The sequence below is a fragment of the Manacus candei genome, unplaced genomic scaffold (assembly GCF_025592945.1).
Source record: "Manacus candei isolate 608988 ecotype Guabito, Panama unplaced genomic scaffold, ASM2559294v1 h1tg000124l, whole genome shotgun sequence".
Taxonomy (NCBI): Eukaryota; Metazoa; Chordata; class Aves; order Passeriformes; family Pipridae; genus Manacus; species Manacus candei.
This window is the reverse complement of record NW_026138172.1, coordinates 2805124-2818441: the sequence shown is the minus strand read 5'-3', so window position 1 is coordinate 2818441 and position 13318 is coordinate 2805124. Positions and strand designations below refer to the sequence as shown.

The following is a 13318-nucleotide window of genomic DNA, read 5'->3' as shown; positions in this document are numbered from 1 at the left end:
CGTTACAAAAAAAGGCCAAAAACTAACGAAACAACAAATTAAGCTGCTGCGGGGCCTCCTGGGAAATGTAGTTCCCCACTTAGATAGGCGAGGGCCAATCACCGCTTCTCTCCCCGCTGGGCCTGCTGGGAATTGTATTTCTTCTCGCCCCCAGCGGAGCAGTGGCCAAAGGCGGCGGGGCCGGGCAAGACTACATTTCCCACCGCGCACCGCTCTGCCGGCGCCCTCGCGCCCGTCGGCTGTAAACAAACAGGGCGGTGAGTGATGGCGGCGGCCGCGGGGGGCCCTGAGGTGTTCTGAGCGTCGGCTGTCTGTCCGCCGGGGCTGCGGACGGGCGGGCGGCTCTGCCGGGCTCGGGCTGCGGCGCGGCGGACTCGTGGCGGCACACATGGATGACAGCAAGGTAAGGGCCTGGGGGGCCCACCTTGGAGCCGAAGCTGAGGGCAGCCGGCGAGGCTCTTGGTGCAGGGAGCCTGCTGAAATCTCCTCTCGAAGGGCTCTGGTCGCTGCAGCCGCCAGGAAGGAGGGGGTTGCCCCCTTCTTTTCCTTTGCTTGCAGCTCTTGGATGCTACTTCTGGCGTTTCCGTAGAGCTCCAGACGTGGGCTAGGGGCAAGTCGAGAGACTAAAGGTTGCCCCGAGGGTTTGGTGACTCCATCCGAGATGCCATTTCTCTTGGGAGGGCTCTTCCCACTGCAGGTTGCTGTGTCAGGATGAGGTAAGCAGTATTTATACCTCATTTTGTAGCTGCTGCGGTCTTACACCTTGAGCCATCGTGTCCTTGAAATCTCCTAAAAATTCCACTGAGTCATGCTTTCCTCCTTATTGAGGGAGTTGGCCTGCCTAATTGGAGTGTTGTCTGTGAACTGAACAACTGTGAAAGAACATAAGAACAGAGACAACTAAATTTCATTAGTAGTGAAGTAACCATTCTGTAGCTACCTGAACCCAAGTTCAGTGTTTTCCTTTGTCTGCATGACATAATTAATTTAGAATTGGGCTTGCATGCTGTAATGTTTTCCTTAATTCATTGTGCACTTTAATTTAGCCTTATCTGGTTTAGGAGAGCATTAGAAAAATGGTTCTTGTTAACGTATTCCTTTAATTGGAAAGAAATAGTAAGAAAGGGAGAGGTAGAATAGCTGAACATCAGATCTAGAAAAATTTCATGTTTCAGTTCTGAAGGATGTTCTTAAATTATGCACACAAAAAAATCCAAACCAACCCCAAAATATGACCTTCTTTTCTGCTGTAGACCTTACTTGAATCTAAGGATTGTTCACTTCTTGCTCTGGTTTGAGCTATTGATTGTGTAAGGGAAAGAGTTTAGTGATGTAGCTGTTCCTTGGCAATTAATTCCTGTTAAAACAACACTTGTGCACCTCTGAAGTATTTAAACACAGGAAAAAGGAGGAACTCTTATAGTAGTTTCAATGTTTATAGGTGAAATTACTTTGTTAGTTTGGAAGACTACATATAACTTATTATTTATTATATACATTGGGAAGCAGAGAGTTTGAACTAGGGTAAGAAGTATTTTGCATATTTCTGTTAGCTGATAACTCTAGTTGGAAACCATTAAAATAAAGTTTTATATAGCTAACTGCAATCTTTTGTATTAATTTTGGAAGTTTTTATAGGGAATGCTCTGGCAATACTTATTGGTAATTAACTTTTCAGTTTATAGCTAGAAATGAGAAATAAAAAAAGGTTTTAACATCAGATCACTTTTGTTACTCTAGTGAAATTAAAAACAAGCAAACAAAAACCAAACCACCACCAAAAACCATTGGGGTTGCCCTCTATTATTACAAATATTCTTGCCTTGTACGGAAAAGATAGCTTTAGTTTTTAAAAAGTTTAGATGAAATGTATTTTTCCTCAAAAATAAATTGAACTGAACCAAATGATTAGATTGAGCTTTAAGAAAAAAGTGCATTTTGGAGACAAATATATTTTAAATGTTATTTTTTAATTTAAGTGGGATTTGGGGAGGAAAAAAATGTATAGTGCATCATTCTTAATATTAGCAGTGGAGTGTAGTAACTGATTACTTTTTTTGAAGGGGAATGAAAATTCAGTGAAATGCACCCAACAGTATTTTTAAATGCCTTGTTAGTTCAACATGTGTTGGACATACAAAGGAAGGCTTAGGAAAACCTTTTGTTACCCAGTTCTGATGACAATAGACAGGTCCATTCTTCAGATTTTTGAGAGAGCAGATCTCAATCTCACCTTCTCAACTTTGAAGGGATTGGCTCTTGGTTGTTGACTTTATTTTGCTTGTAAATAAATTGCTGCATCCTCTAAATGAAGAAGCAAATTCCTTTAATCTTGTAAAAGAGGCAGTGGCTGTTTAAAGCCAGGTCTCCAGCTCAGATTGTTTGCTCTTCATCAGGCTGGTTCCAGGGGCTTGGGCAAGGATGTTGGTCTTGAAGTCTGACTTTTTCTAAACTTCCACAAAATTGCAATGTGTGAAGTGAAAGAAAAGCCTTCAAATAGGTAAGCTCAGCGTGTTTTTAGGTGTTACCTGAGTTTGAAAAAGCAAGCCCTCAGATAAACTGTTTATATGGGGCATTTACATTTATGGATTGAGCATCTGTTGATGCCTTGCTCTGGTGTTCATACAGCTTTTCCATTTTAAGGGAGTGCTTGGTGTTAGAACAGGGGAAGGTCCACTGCAAAAGGCTGCACGCAAGGAGTTGCATTGCTTTCTACAAGCCTACTTTTGAAACATCAAATACTCAGTCCTGTCTGGTCCTGAGCCATAATTATGGGGATACAGATGTCCCTTGGAGGGAAGTGTGGGAGCAAGGCAGATGTGCTTCAAATAGAGAGCCTGATGAGTCTTCATCCATGAGATGTCTTACAGCAGGTGTCTGCCTGTGGCCCTTGCTGTTGTGTGTGACAAGGATCACAGAGAGAGTGATCTCCCAGGCAGTCCTGAAGTCTACTCTGGGTTAGGCTTTGAATGCTGCAGCAGGGACTGAGAGCTAGTGTGGAGTGACTTCAGTTGTTAAGGAGGTGGGCTGCTAAGTTTTCACCCTGCAGGGCTTTTTCAGAATATGTAGATTTGCAATGTGCTGGAGAAATTTTCCACCCAGGATCATGTCTGAATATAAAGCATTCTCACTGCTGCTTGCTTGGCAAAATAAAACCTGAGCAGCTTTGGTTATAATTTTATATGAGCAATTTTAAGTCATTAGATGTTTTAAGAAGGTGCTGCTTGGCATTGCTCAGATGGCACATCTGCTCATATTTTCAATGAATGAGTAAAATGGATGAGCTTAAATCCTATAAAATAGCTAGAGCAGTTTTATTTCGTTGTTGCAGTGAACTAGGAGGCTATACGTGGTAGAGTTAGCTGACATCCCTGTGTCTGTTCTGAGCTCTAACAGAGACAGGTTTAAAGAAGTGCGTGGCTTCTGTTAGTGTGAACTGGCAGAATGTGTACAGCACGTTGGTGGACATGCTTCCACGGGTGAGGCTGTAGGTCCTTCCCTGGGGGAAGAGGAGGACTCTCACCTCTTGAGCAGGAAGGTGGTATCTGTTTGATTGCTGCCCTGAACCTTAATCTTGACTTCTGGGTGCCTGTGTAACACCTTATGAAAACACTTGATATTTATTCCTAGCTTATGCTTTTTTTAATAGACATTGCAGCAAAGACAGTCTTTATGCATTTGTGCAAAAGATTACATTCTTAGTGTGTTAATCACTTTGTATCATTAGGGTTTTAAGATAGATGTCTATTGACATACCAGCTTAAGACATAAAGTGTTTGCTCACTAAATAGTATCTTACGTTTTTGGATCGTTATGGGAAGCATTTTGTCTTCTAGTGAAAGTTAAATCTATGTTAAGCATATAAAATGTCATGCAGCAGAGGAATAACAAGCATACTTTCCAGCTGGGTTTTGTACTGCTGCTGTAAATGGTATGCTTTGAATTGGAAGATCAGAAAACTTCATCTTTATTAGCAGACTTGTGACTAACTTAATTTGCTTTCTGATTTTGAGAAAATGTTTGCCAGTGTGAATAGATTCCTCTCCCCTCTACTGTAATGCAGCACTTAGGTTTTATTTCTTACTAATCACTTTTACAGTTTTATGTAAATTCTGTATATGGTCATCAGCTTCATGTTAAGTTAAATTCTGCACACCTGTACCTTCAGCTGCTAATGCAATGAAGATTCCACTTAAGATGATTCTTTGAGCTGGATCTCAACTACTGTTTGATAGAACTGCTGATTTATTGGTGAATGAACTCCGAGCTGCTGGAAAATGCTGAACTGGTCAATGTGATCAGCATTGCTTTGACACTTCAGATAGTGTTGTTTTAATCTGCTGAATTGTTTAAAACCTGCAGATGTCACAATGAGGCCGCTTTATCAAAATCTTCGATCCGAGGGGCTCAGTTCCTCAGGGTTGTGAGTGCTAGTAACTGTATTATGTATGCATCTCCTTCCTAAGGAGGACTCTCTGTCATGCATTCTGGAAGTGCTTTTGTAGGTGTTGCATCCTTCTAATAACAAAATCCAGAAATGTGAGGGATTTTCTATGTCAGGTCAAGTAATTGCAGCTATTTCCATTCCAGGTCACATAACTTTGTGGTTGAACACTGATGGCAGATAAGAATTAGGTTATGATCTAGGTACTGTATTAAAAAGAAAATCTTAGAATCACAGAGTATGCTGAGTTGGAAAAGACCCATCAAGATCATCCAGTCCAACTCCTGGCCCTGTGCAGGACACCCCAAGAATCACACCATGTACCTTGGGGAAAGAATTATGTTTTTCCATTTTCTGAAGTCTGAGCGAAATGAAGTGGGGCTTGGTCATACATCTAACTAATGCATGTCATTACTAATATTTCTATGTCAAATTTTATAATTGATGTTTTTCTGGGTCTTGATTGCTTATGACTCATGACTCTGTGGAAAAAACCCCAGATTCCTACTGCTGAATGCTAATAGATCACATCCTTTTATAAACTCCAGAGGAATACAAAGGGACAAAAAATGTTTGCCTGCTTGTTTCTTGGTCTGTTGCCATGTTCAACATCAACTATCACTTCTGCTTTGTCTTCTTTCTGTCACATCAGCATAGCAACTGAGTAGGCAAACATGACTTGGAAGCCAGGGGGATATGGTAATGTTGGATGGGGGCAAAGGATTTCCCAGGCCTTTTTTTCCCCAACTGGGTTGCTTAAGGTTACAGCAGGGAAAAGTGATGATGATGCAGGATTTGATTAAATGGCTTACCAGACCAACTTTGCAGTGTGATGCTTAATTGTATGGTGAACTCCAGGAGCCATAAAGACAGTATGAGTTCTTTAGGGATGGTGTGAAGTCAGATTATTAGGGTCAAAAACCCAAAAGGTACAAGCCTTTTTCTTGTCATAAGAGAGCTTGTGTGCAGGATTGCTGCAGTGGTAAAAGATCGTGGAGAGAGAGCAATTAGTACACCAATCTGTAGAAAGCTCTCTGGAGTAACTAAAGGGAAAGCAATTCATTGGTAATGGTGGATCCAGGATGCATTTGCAATGTGCTAAGCAGTCTTTAACTTGCTGTATGTGAGAAACAGGGTGGTGGGAACTATTCACCTGCCCAACATTGTGGTGAAAGGGCATGGCCGTGACCGCTCCTGTGCTGGACTAAGACTCGAGTTATTTTGTTCATAGAACAGTGTGGGGTGTGCTGGGGCTCCAGCCTTAAAAGCTAGCTCACTCTACTTCTAGAAGGTCAGAACTCAGTGGCAAAGGTTTTTTAAGAGAGCTGGAGTGTACCTCTCTACAAGACCTTATCTAGCTCTTGAATTCAAATTTACTTTGAACTACCTTGCACTGGCACAGAAAAGCCCCAGGTGCTAAAAGTCTTCAAGAATTGAAGTACTTGGTGGAGTGAGTGGATTATTCAAACTGTATTCAGCAGTTATAGTGTAAAAGAGCTTGATTTGTTTTCTTTGCTCTTCTGAATGTATTATATTTGTTTCATTATCGTAGATGTCCATTAAGTACTTTCTGTTCCTTCATTTGCTTATGGTAGCTAGCTACTCCTGAATAAATTAGGAGAGGCAATACAGAGAGGGTAGGATTATGTTGGCATGTGATTGTTGTCTCACTTTCCAAAGAAAGAATAGGCTGAATTGTATTGTCCTTTTTTTTTCTCTTCATTCTAGCACATCAATTCACCCTAGTGAATTGTTTTTATTACAGCCTGCTAAGTTTGTAGAACAAGTGACTTCTTTGAATATTGCAAATTATTTATTTTGTAGAATTACACAGTAAAAGTACCTTTTTTTTAATTTTGAACTCTGATATTTTGAATACTGCCTATTAGAAAAAGTCCTGTCTGTATACAGTATGGTGAAATACTAAGCAGCAGTGAAATTCTTCTGTGCAGGTGTGCATGTGTTAATTGTATTTCTCCACACCCCCTCCATTCAAACAGTGTGGTCAGAATGCAAATAAGGAGAAATCCTCACTTCAGAGGGGAGCTGGGGTACGTGGCTGATGTAATGCTTACAGGGTGATACTACCCAATGACCAGTGAAGTAAGCTTCAGAGCCTATTTAAAACTTTCTTGTGCCATACTCCCGTGCTAAGAGTAAAATATTTGGATGGGGAAGCATAGAGTAAACACAGAGGAAACTATTCCTTTTTTAAAAAAAATATTTTAATTGTAGCAAGAGAAGCTTTCAGACATCTTAAAAAGGAGACACAAAGAAGAGGGGAAAATGATTGCAAAATCTGCATTCCGTAGGGCAAGAAACTAGGGAGTTCTATTTCTGGAAGGGAGATCTAAGTTAGGTACAGGGAGAGTTGAACACTGATAGGTTGCATGAGGAGACTCACACCAGGCTGTGTAATAATGTTTTGAAGGCCATCATGGCCAGAGTGGTTCAGTACTGATGGAGCAGAGGCAGCAGAAGTAGGACCTGGTGTGACTGAGTAAAACTCCTCAGAAGATTCCTCTGAAAGAAACATGGCCTGAGTAAGCTCAGATGGCTAGTGAATAATTCTGACAAGCTTCATATTTGGAGTAGGCTGAAACTGTTGATTGCAGCAGAACTAAGTTTTGGATTACATCGATTATGTTTTTTTCCAAAATAAAACATTAAACTGCATAGTATAATATTTCTAGATAATATAATTTTTCTAATATTTCTGGCAAGTACTAGAGCATGAGTTGTTGGTGATATTAAACTTGATTTCACTACAAGTTGACTATGCCTCCTCAATGTCCCAGATACCCTCCTAGATATCTGAAATAGTGTATCTAGTTCTGGCCTCCCCTGTACAAGAGAGAAATGGAGACACTGGAGAGAGTCCAGCAAAAGGCCTTTAAGATGATGAAGGGACTGGAGCATCTCTCCTGTGAAGAAAGGCTGAAAAGGCCACGACCATCTGTCCTGGAGAGGAGAAGGCTTGGGGAATCTCATCAATGTGTACAAATACCTGAAAGGGAGGGTGTAAAGGAGGTGGAGACAGGCTTTCTTCAGTGGTACACAAGTGGGACCAGAGGCAGTGGGTACAAACTGCAACACAGGAGGGTCCATCTGCACATAAGGAAATGTTTGTTTTTTTTTACTATGAGGATGACTGAGCACTGGAATGGGTGGCCCAGAGGGATTGTGGAGTCTCCCTTCTTGGAGATATTTAAAAGTCATCTGGACACGGTCCTGGGCAGCTAGCCCCAGCTGGCCCTGCTCGAGCTGGAGGGGTTGGTCCAGATGACCTCCAGAGGTCCTTGCCAACCTCAACCATCTTGTGGAGCTCCAAATCGGATTAGTAGCATTTACAATAGGACTGCCTAAGCACTTACTTCACTGTGAAATCATGTCCCTCTCTTTTGTTTTTAATGCTGTTACTGAAAACTTCATACATCAGCATTCATATTTTCTCTGTTGCTCCAGAATCAGTGAATGTATATGCAAGATTTTATACTTGAGACACCGAGGAGTTGCAATCACGTGGTAACAGCATTACCTTTGCAGAACAGGATCTTTATTGTGCCCTTCCTTTCCAGGTGGTTGGAGGCAAGGTAAAGAAACCAGGCAAACGAGGTCGTAAACCAGCCAAAATAGATCTGAAGGCAAAACTTGAAAGAAGTCGTCAGAGTGCAAGAGAGTGCAGGGCCAGGAAGAAGCTGAGGTACCAGTACCTGGAGGAACTGGTTTCAAGCAGAGAGCGAGCCATCTGCGCTCTCAGAGAAGAGCTTGAAATGGTAAGAAACTATCATTGAACCTAATCCTCAGTATTGTTTGGGACCTGTGCTCATGAACATTTTTTCTCAAAATCACGGTGACTGACAGTGGCATTTGGCTAGCCAGAAGGTATCAAAACATCAGATGCATCCAGCTGTTTGCCTTCTTCGGTGTGTAGAATATGAATTTCATGTCACAAGTTATCTGCTAGTTTTGAACAGGAAGCAAGTAAAGAAAGTGCCATTGCGTTTGAGTCTGTTGTCTTTGAAATATTTGTTTTGAATAACTTTTGGCAGATGTAGAAACAGGTAGATGGTGGAAAGAGATGTCTTAATATATCAAGGGGGAACATACACAGTGTGTCATTGCTTCTCTGTTGGGGAAGTTGATTCTTGCAGCATGCTCTCTGTATAGATGGTTGCACAGCTGTCCTGTTTTCCAGCACATGTAAGATGGGTGTCTTGGCTAAATAAACAGCATTAACCAAAGAGAATGTTTCATTTGGAAATCAGACACAGCTCCTCAGTGGTATTGAGGTGCTATTGAAATTTCGCTGGGAGCTGAGGGTATTGCCTTGACCTGGCTTTAGGTTTTTTTGAGGAGGCAGGGCTAATCAGCACAAGTGAATAGGTTTAAGATCAGGTGAAAAGTCAGCCAGCTGCCCACAGGTTTTTTGATGTGCTTCTGGGTTTGGCAGTGAAGAATTTAAGATGAGGGAGCTAGGAATAAGGCACATGTGCTGCAACTGTGCCTTGCACAATCAGAAAGGACCTCTTAATAGTCCATCAGCTGCACAGTCATGTGAAATATTTGTTTTTAATAGGCCATGAACTGGAACGGTATTCTTGCATGTCAGCAGCAAGAAATTGCACAAAGTGTTCCATGTTGTTTAATAATTACAGTATTCTGTCCAGTATGGCCACTGAGTAGCAGTTTATTGATTGAAACAGGATTTGCTGAGGCCAGGTATGCAACCATGGACACGTGCTTAGCTCATTAGTGCTCTGCAGTTTCATAAGAGGCTTCAGCTCAGTAAATTCAGACTTTAAATGAATATACCGGAAGGTAAAGATTAGAGCTCTGTTTTGTCTGCTAATGTGATCCTGGCAGTTTGCTAATGCCTAATGTGTTTGCATATTTCAGTACAAGCAGTGGTGCATGGCAATGGACCAAGGGAAAATCCCCTCTGAAATAAAAGCCCTGCTAACTGGAGAGGAGCAAGGTAAAGCACAGCAGAACTCAACCAAACTTGCTAAGGCTGGGAAGACGGAAGCAAACAGCAGCAATCCCTGTAAGTATCCAGCCTATGCTTAATTCCTGGTTTTTTTACATCTTTTGTGGTGTAGGAGGATGGCTGTGGTGTAGGAAGAAACATAAAGATGTGCTTTTGGGCACAAATAGTTGATTGAAGCAAAGAGGTTTGTGGGTGGTACAAAGACTCTGTGTAATGTTTACATGGACAACACAGATACTACACTAGGTAGGAAGCTGGGCAGTTATTTTAAAAGAAGACTCAATCTCTGTGTTTCACTAAGGCCCGTGAAGACCTGAGACCTTAATCTTTTACAGCATTTTCTGTTTTCTTAATGCGAGGTGAATGGAGCACATAAAGCATAATTGAATTTTAAAAACTCCGTCAAAAAAACAGTATTCTGGCCGTAAGCACTCAGAAGTGAGAAATGCTGGACTTGGCGTTTCCTACGGAGTCTTCTTTCTGACTCATTTGTGCATGTCCAGGGAATGAAATAAGGTTATTCCAGGAACTGGAAGGTGAAAAGATCATGTGATATAAAGTCATATTCTTGATATGTATGTGCAAAGGGAGAGAGTTAAGATGTAGCAAAGGGCAATTCGATATCTTACTAATTCTAATTTTGTAATATTTCATGCTACAGGCTAGATTACACTCTACTGAAATTTTTTTAAAAATAGGAATTCCTAGCTTTATGTTTGAAAGAATCAACATGAAAATCACATTTTTAACCATAACAGTCTTCCCCTGTGATGCATCACTGACAGGAGGCCAATGCAGAACCTTTCGCACTGCAGCAGAGATACCTCGGTAGCTCGCAGAAGAATGCTGTTCTGAGAAGTGGATGCATCCCCAGATGCAGGGGCAAGGATCCCAGTCCGCTGTCTTCTCTTTGCTCCTCCCCACATGAAACTCTTTGATGGTGTTCCTAAGGCTGTATGGAGTGGGGCTTTTGGGGTAGTAGGTGTTTGTGTAAGTGGAGCATTGTTCTTTCTTTCGCTACACCACCCTCCCCAAATACAGCTATGGCAGCTTTTGGGAATTTCTGTTACGAAATGGGGGCTGCTTTTATATCAGAGCCCAGAATTAGACTGGTTTTGGTTTTGGTAGTTATGTGGTTGTTAACCACTGTGGGAGTCTGGGAGGTTCTGTAAAGTAAAAGCAAGAGAAGGATCTCATAACAACTTTGCTAAAGCCAAACAGAGTACTGTAGGTCGGGGAGAAGGAAATGAATCAAAAGCTTTCAGTAAGAAGGTTTATAGCGATGTAATTTGTAACCTAAATGAAGATGTTGCTCTCAGCATCCTTCTCTAATCCAGCATGTCTTATATGCGATAGGGATTCTTCAAGAGAGGTACTAGATATATTTCCTACTTCTGCCCATACTTCTTTCCCTGAATATATTTTCTACCTCCCACGCTTCTGGTAGGATAGACAAAGCATGTCCCTGCATCTTGCTTCCAGACATTCCCTCTCACCCATTGGGCCCTGCTATCTTTCTGTAGCTCCCTACATTTTGGGCCCTAGTACTTTCCTGGACAGCAACTTAAAATGGGTTCTGCTGCGTTGTCCTGGTTTCCCAGCCAAAGATAATGCCAAGAACTGGTAGCAAGGAAACCAAGTGGCATCAGTTTTATGATAAGAAAGGTAATGGCAAAACTCTCGTGGGCTGATATACTCATACTGGTTATTTACAGATAACCTGCCACTTTCTTCAGACTGCTCTTTCTCCTGGATATGCTTTTTGTATTCATATGATGTAACGTGGAGAGTGGAGCTCTCTGGATTTTCAGTGGGGGTTTGGCTTGCTTATTCTGTTCTGTTTATGGCAATGTCTTTCTCTGTATTTTATGAAATGCATGGAACATTTTTTAATCTTATGTTTTCTTCATTGTTTCATAGAATAAATATTATAATGAATGACTTTGCTAGACTGAATGTTGCCTTCTTTTTATTGAACTAATTGGGTCTGTTTAGCGTTACCTCAATTCAAGATGAGTTGAAAGCAGTGAAAATAATTTCAGTGTACAGCACAATTGTTTTCAGAATTCCATTCTAAACACTTATATATTGAACCTTAAGGCATGGTTTTAAGTTTATTCTTTAGACCCTCCAAGCATGCACTTAGTTAACAATTGCTATAAATGTTGCACAGATACAGGAAACTATTATGAAAAGTTAAGTAATACTGAAGTAGAGATGGGGAGGATATGGGGGTTCAGGTTGTGTTGTCCACGTCCTGACCCCAGTCATCCACCCCGTGTGTTTGAAGTTTGGAACTGCAGTTTGTCCTGAAAGATAGCAATAAAGCCAGCATGTAAGTTTGGGGATTTTTGTCTATATTGAATGCTTGCATGTCCATTTTCTGGAGGAAGAAAAATCCTGGGCCAAATGTTCAGAACTATACTCTGTGAACCTTGTAGCTGCATTTTGTAACATGATCATACCAGAAGTGTAATGTATTACTTTGGGCTAGAGTTAGTCTTGCACAGTCTACTTTCAGATGTAAACGATGTATTGTACTTAAACATATATTTCAAATGTTATGTGTGTGCTTAAGTGTTTTTCCGAATCAGGAATGTAGAAAACATGCACGGGAGTTACGGTACGTGACAAGAACAGGTCCACTCAGCACTAGGTAATGTGACAGACTCAGCTCTGATCTTGCCAGAAATACCCTGTTTGTTTTCTTCCCTCTTTCTGTGTTTCACCAAACAAGAAGCCTCTCAGCAGAAAGTTTTATTTTCTGAAGGAGACGGTGAGTCGAAATTTCTCATTGTGATGGGCAACAATTTTTTTCTGTTCCCCATCATGGCTTCTGCTTCTTGGCTTAATCAGCAGTTGGCATTACAGGATTGTGTTTGGCAAGCCTGAGTCCAGCTCTGTGGCACAGATAGTGCCACATCCATGTTCTGACAGGTTTTTTGTACTTCATGCAGATGGACACGAGACATGTTACAGCCTGCATCATCTTCAATGGTTTTGTTGTTTGTCCTCCATGCAAAAATATGAGACACATAGTTGCAGGCTCTAACTCTAGTTTTTCAATCTGCTCTTAGATGCCGTAGTTTATTACAAAATGTAGGATTCCTAGCAGCAATCATTAAAGTTCCATGGCTTCCATCATGTGACAGATTGTGCTGTCTTATAAATTTTTTGGCCTTAGCTGGATCTCTGGGAGCCCTTCATTTTAGAGCTTGAAGTTTAGCAGTTCCCCTTGAAAACTAGCAAATGTTTGTGGTTCATGTTTGTTTGCTACTCTAATGCTTACAGTCTTCATCCACATTGATGTGGCTCCTCGAAGTGATACAACCAAGTCCTCTGACTAGGAGTCTCATCTAGTACCCTAAATAATGAAGGATGGTATAGTCTTATCCTCTCCTTGTGCAAAATGGGCACAGCCTTTCTCACATTTCTGCTGCAGTTAGTGAGCACAGCTGGTTCTCTCTCACACGTACTGAAGGAAGGAAATGAGCCTGGAAATGCTTAATTTTCCTACTTCCTGTGGAAATCTAATGCCCAGCTAGAACCATTTGCCCAGCTAAAGGTGGGTATCTCCTGGAAACTATGCAGTCTCCAGAAAAGGTTGTCTACTATTTGGTGTTTACAACAACACTAGAACTGTAACTACAGTTAAGTGTAATGAGACTGAACTCAGTTGATGATGATGGAGTAAGCACTGTACAGTTACACTAATCCTTTTGGGGAATGTAACCCAAGGATGTACTAGATAGTGGCAGCTTCACAAGAAAAACATACATTAAGTCTTCTTTTTATATGCTTCGTGCATAGAATCCTGAACAGTGAAGTGGATACATTTAATTGACTTGTCACTTAGCTGAGAATATTTTGAAATTGTGTGTAAA

The 13318-nt window shown here is 41.3% G+C and overlaps 1 protein-coding gene across 2 annotated transcripts; it reads left to right on the top strand.

The window, feature by feature from the left end:
• The first annotated feature begins 218 nt into the window (after nucleotides 1-218).
• CREBL2 (cAMP responsive element binding protein like 2) lies at nucleotides 219-11998 on the top strand. 2 transcript variants are annotated; one of them, XM_051770707.1, is made up of 4 exons: nucleotides 219-403; nucleotides 8023-8220; nucleotides 9344-9491; nucleotides 10193-11998. In XM_051770707.1, the coding sequence occupies exons 1-4, from the start codon at nucleotides 389-391 to the stop codon at nucleotides 10264-10266; spliced, it is 435 nt and encodes a 144-aa protein (XP_051626667.1). In that variant the 5' UTR covers nucleotides 219-388; the 3' UTR covers nucleotides 10267-11998. The 2 variants fall into 2 exon arrangements, with proteins under 2 accessions (XP_051626667.1, XP_051626668.1); XM_051770708.1 differs by having other exon boundaries at nucleotides 222-403; nucleotides 10220-11998.
• Nucleotides 11999-13318: the final 1320 nt, after the last annotated feature.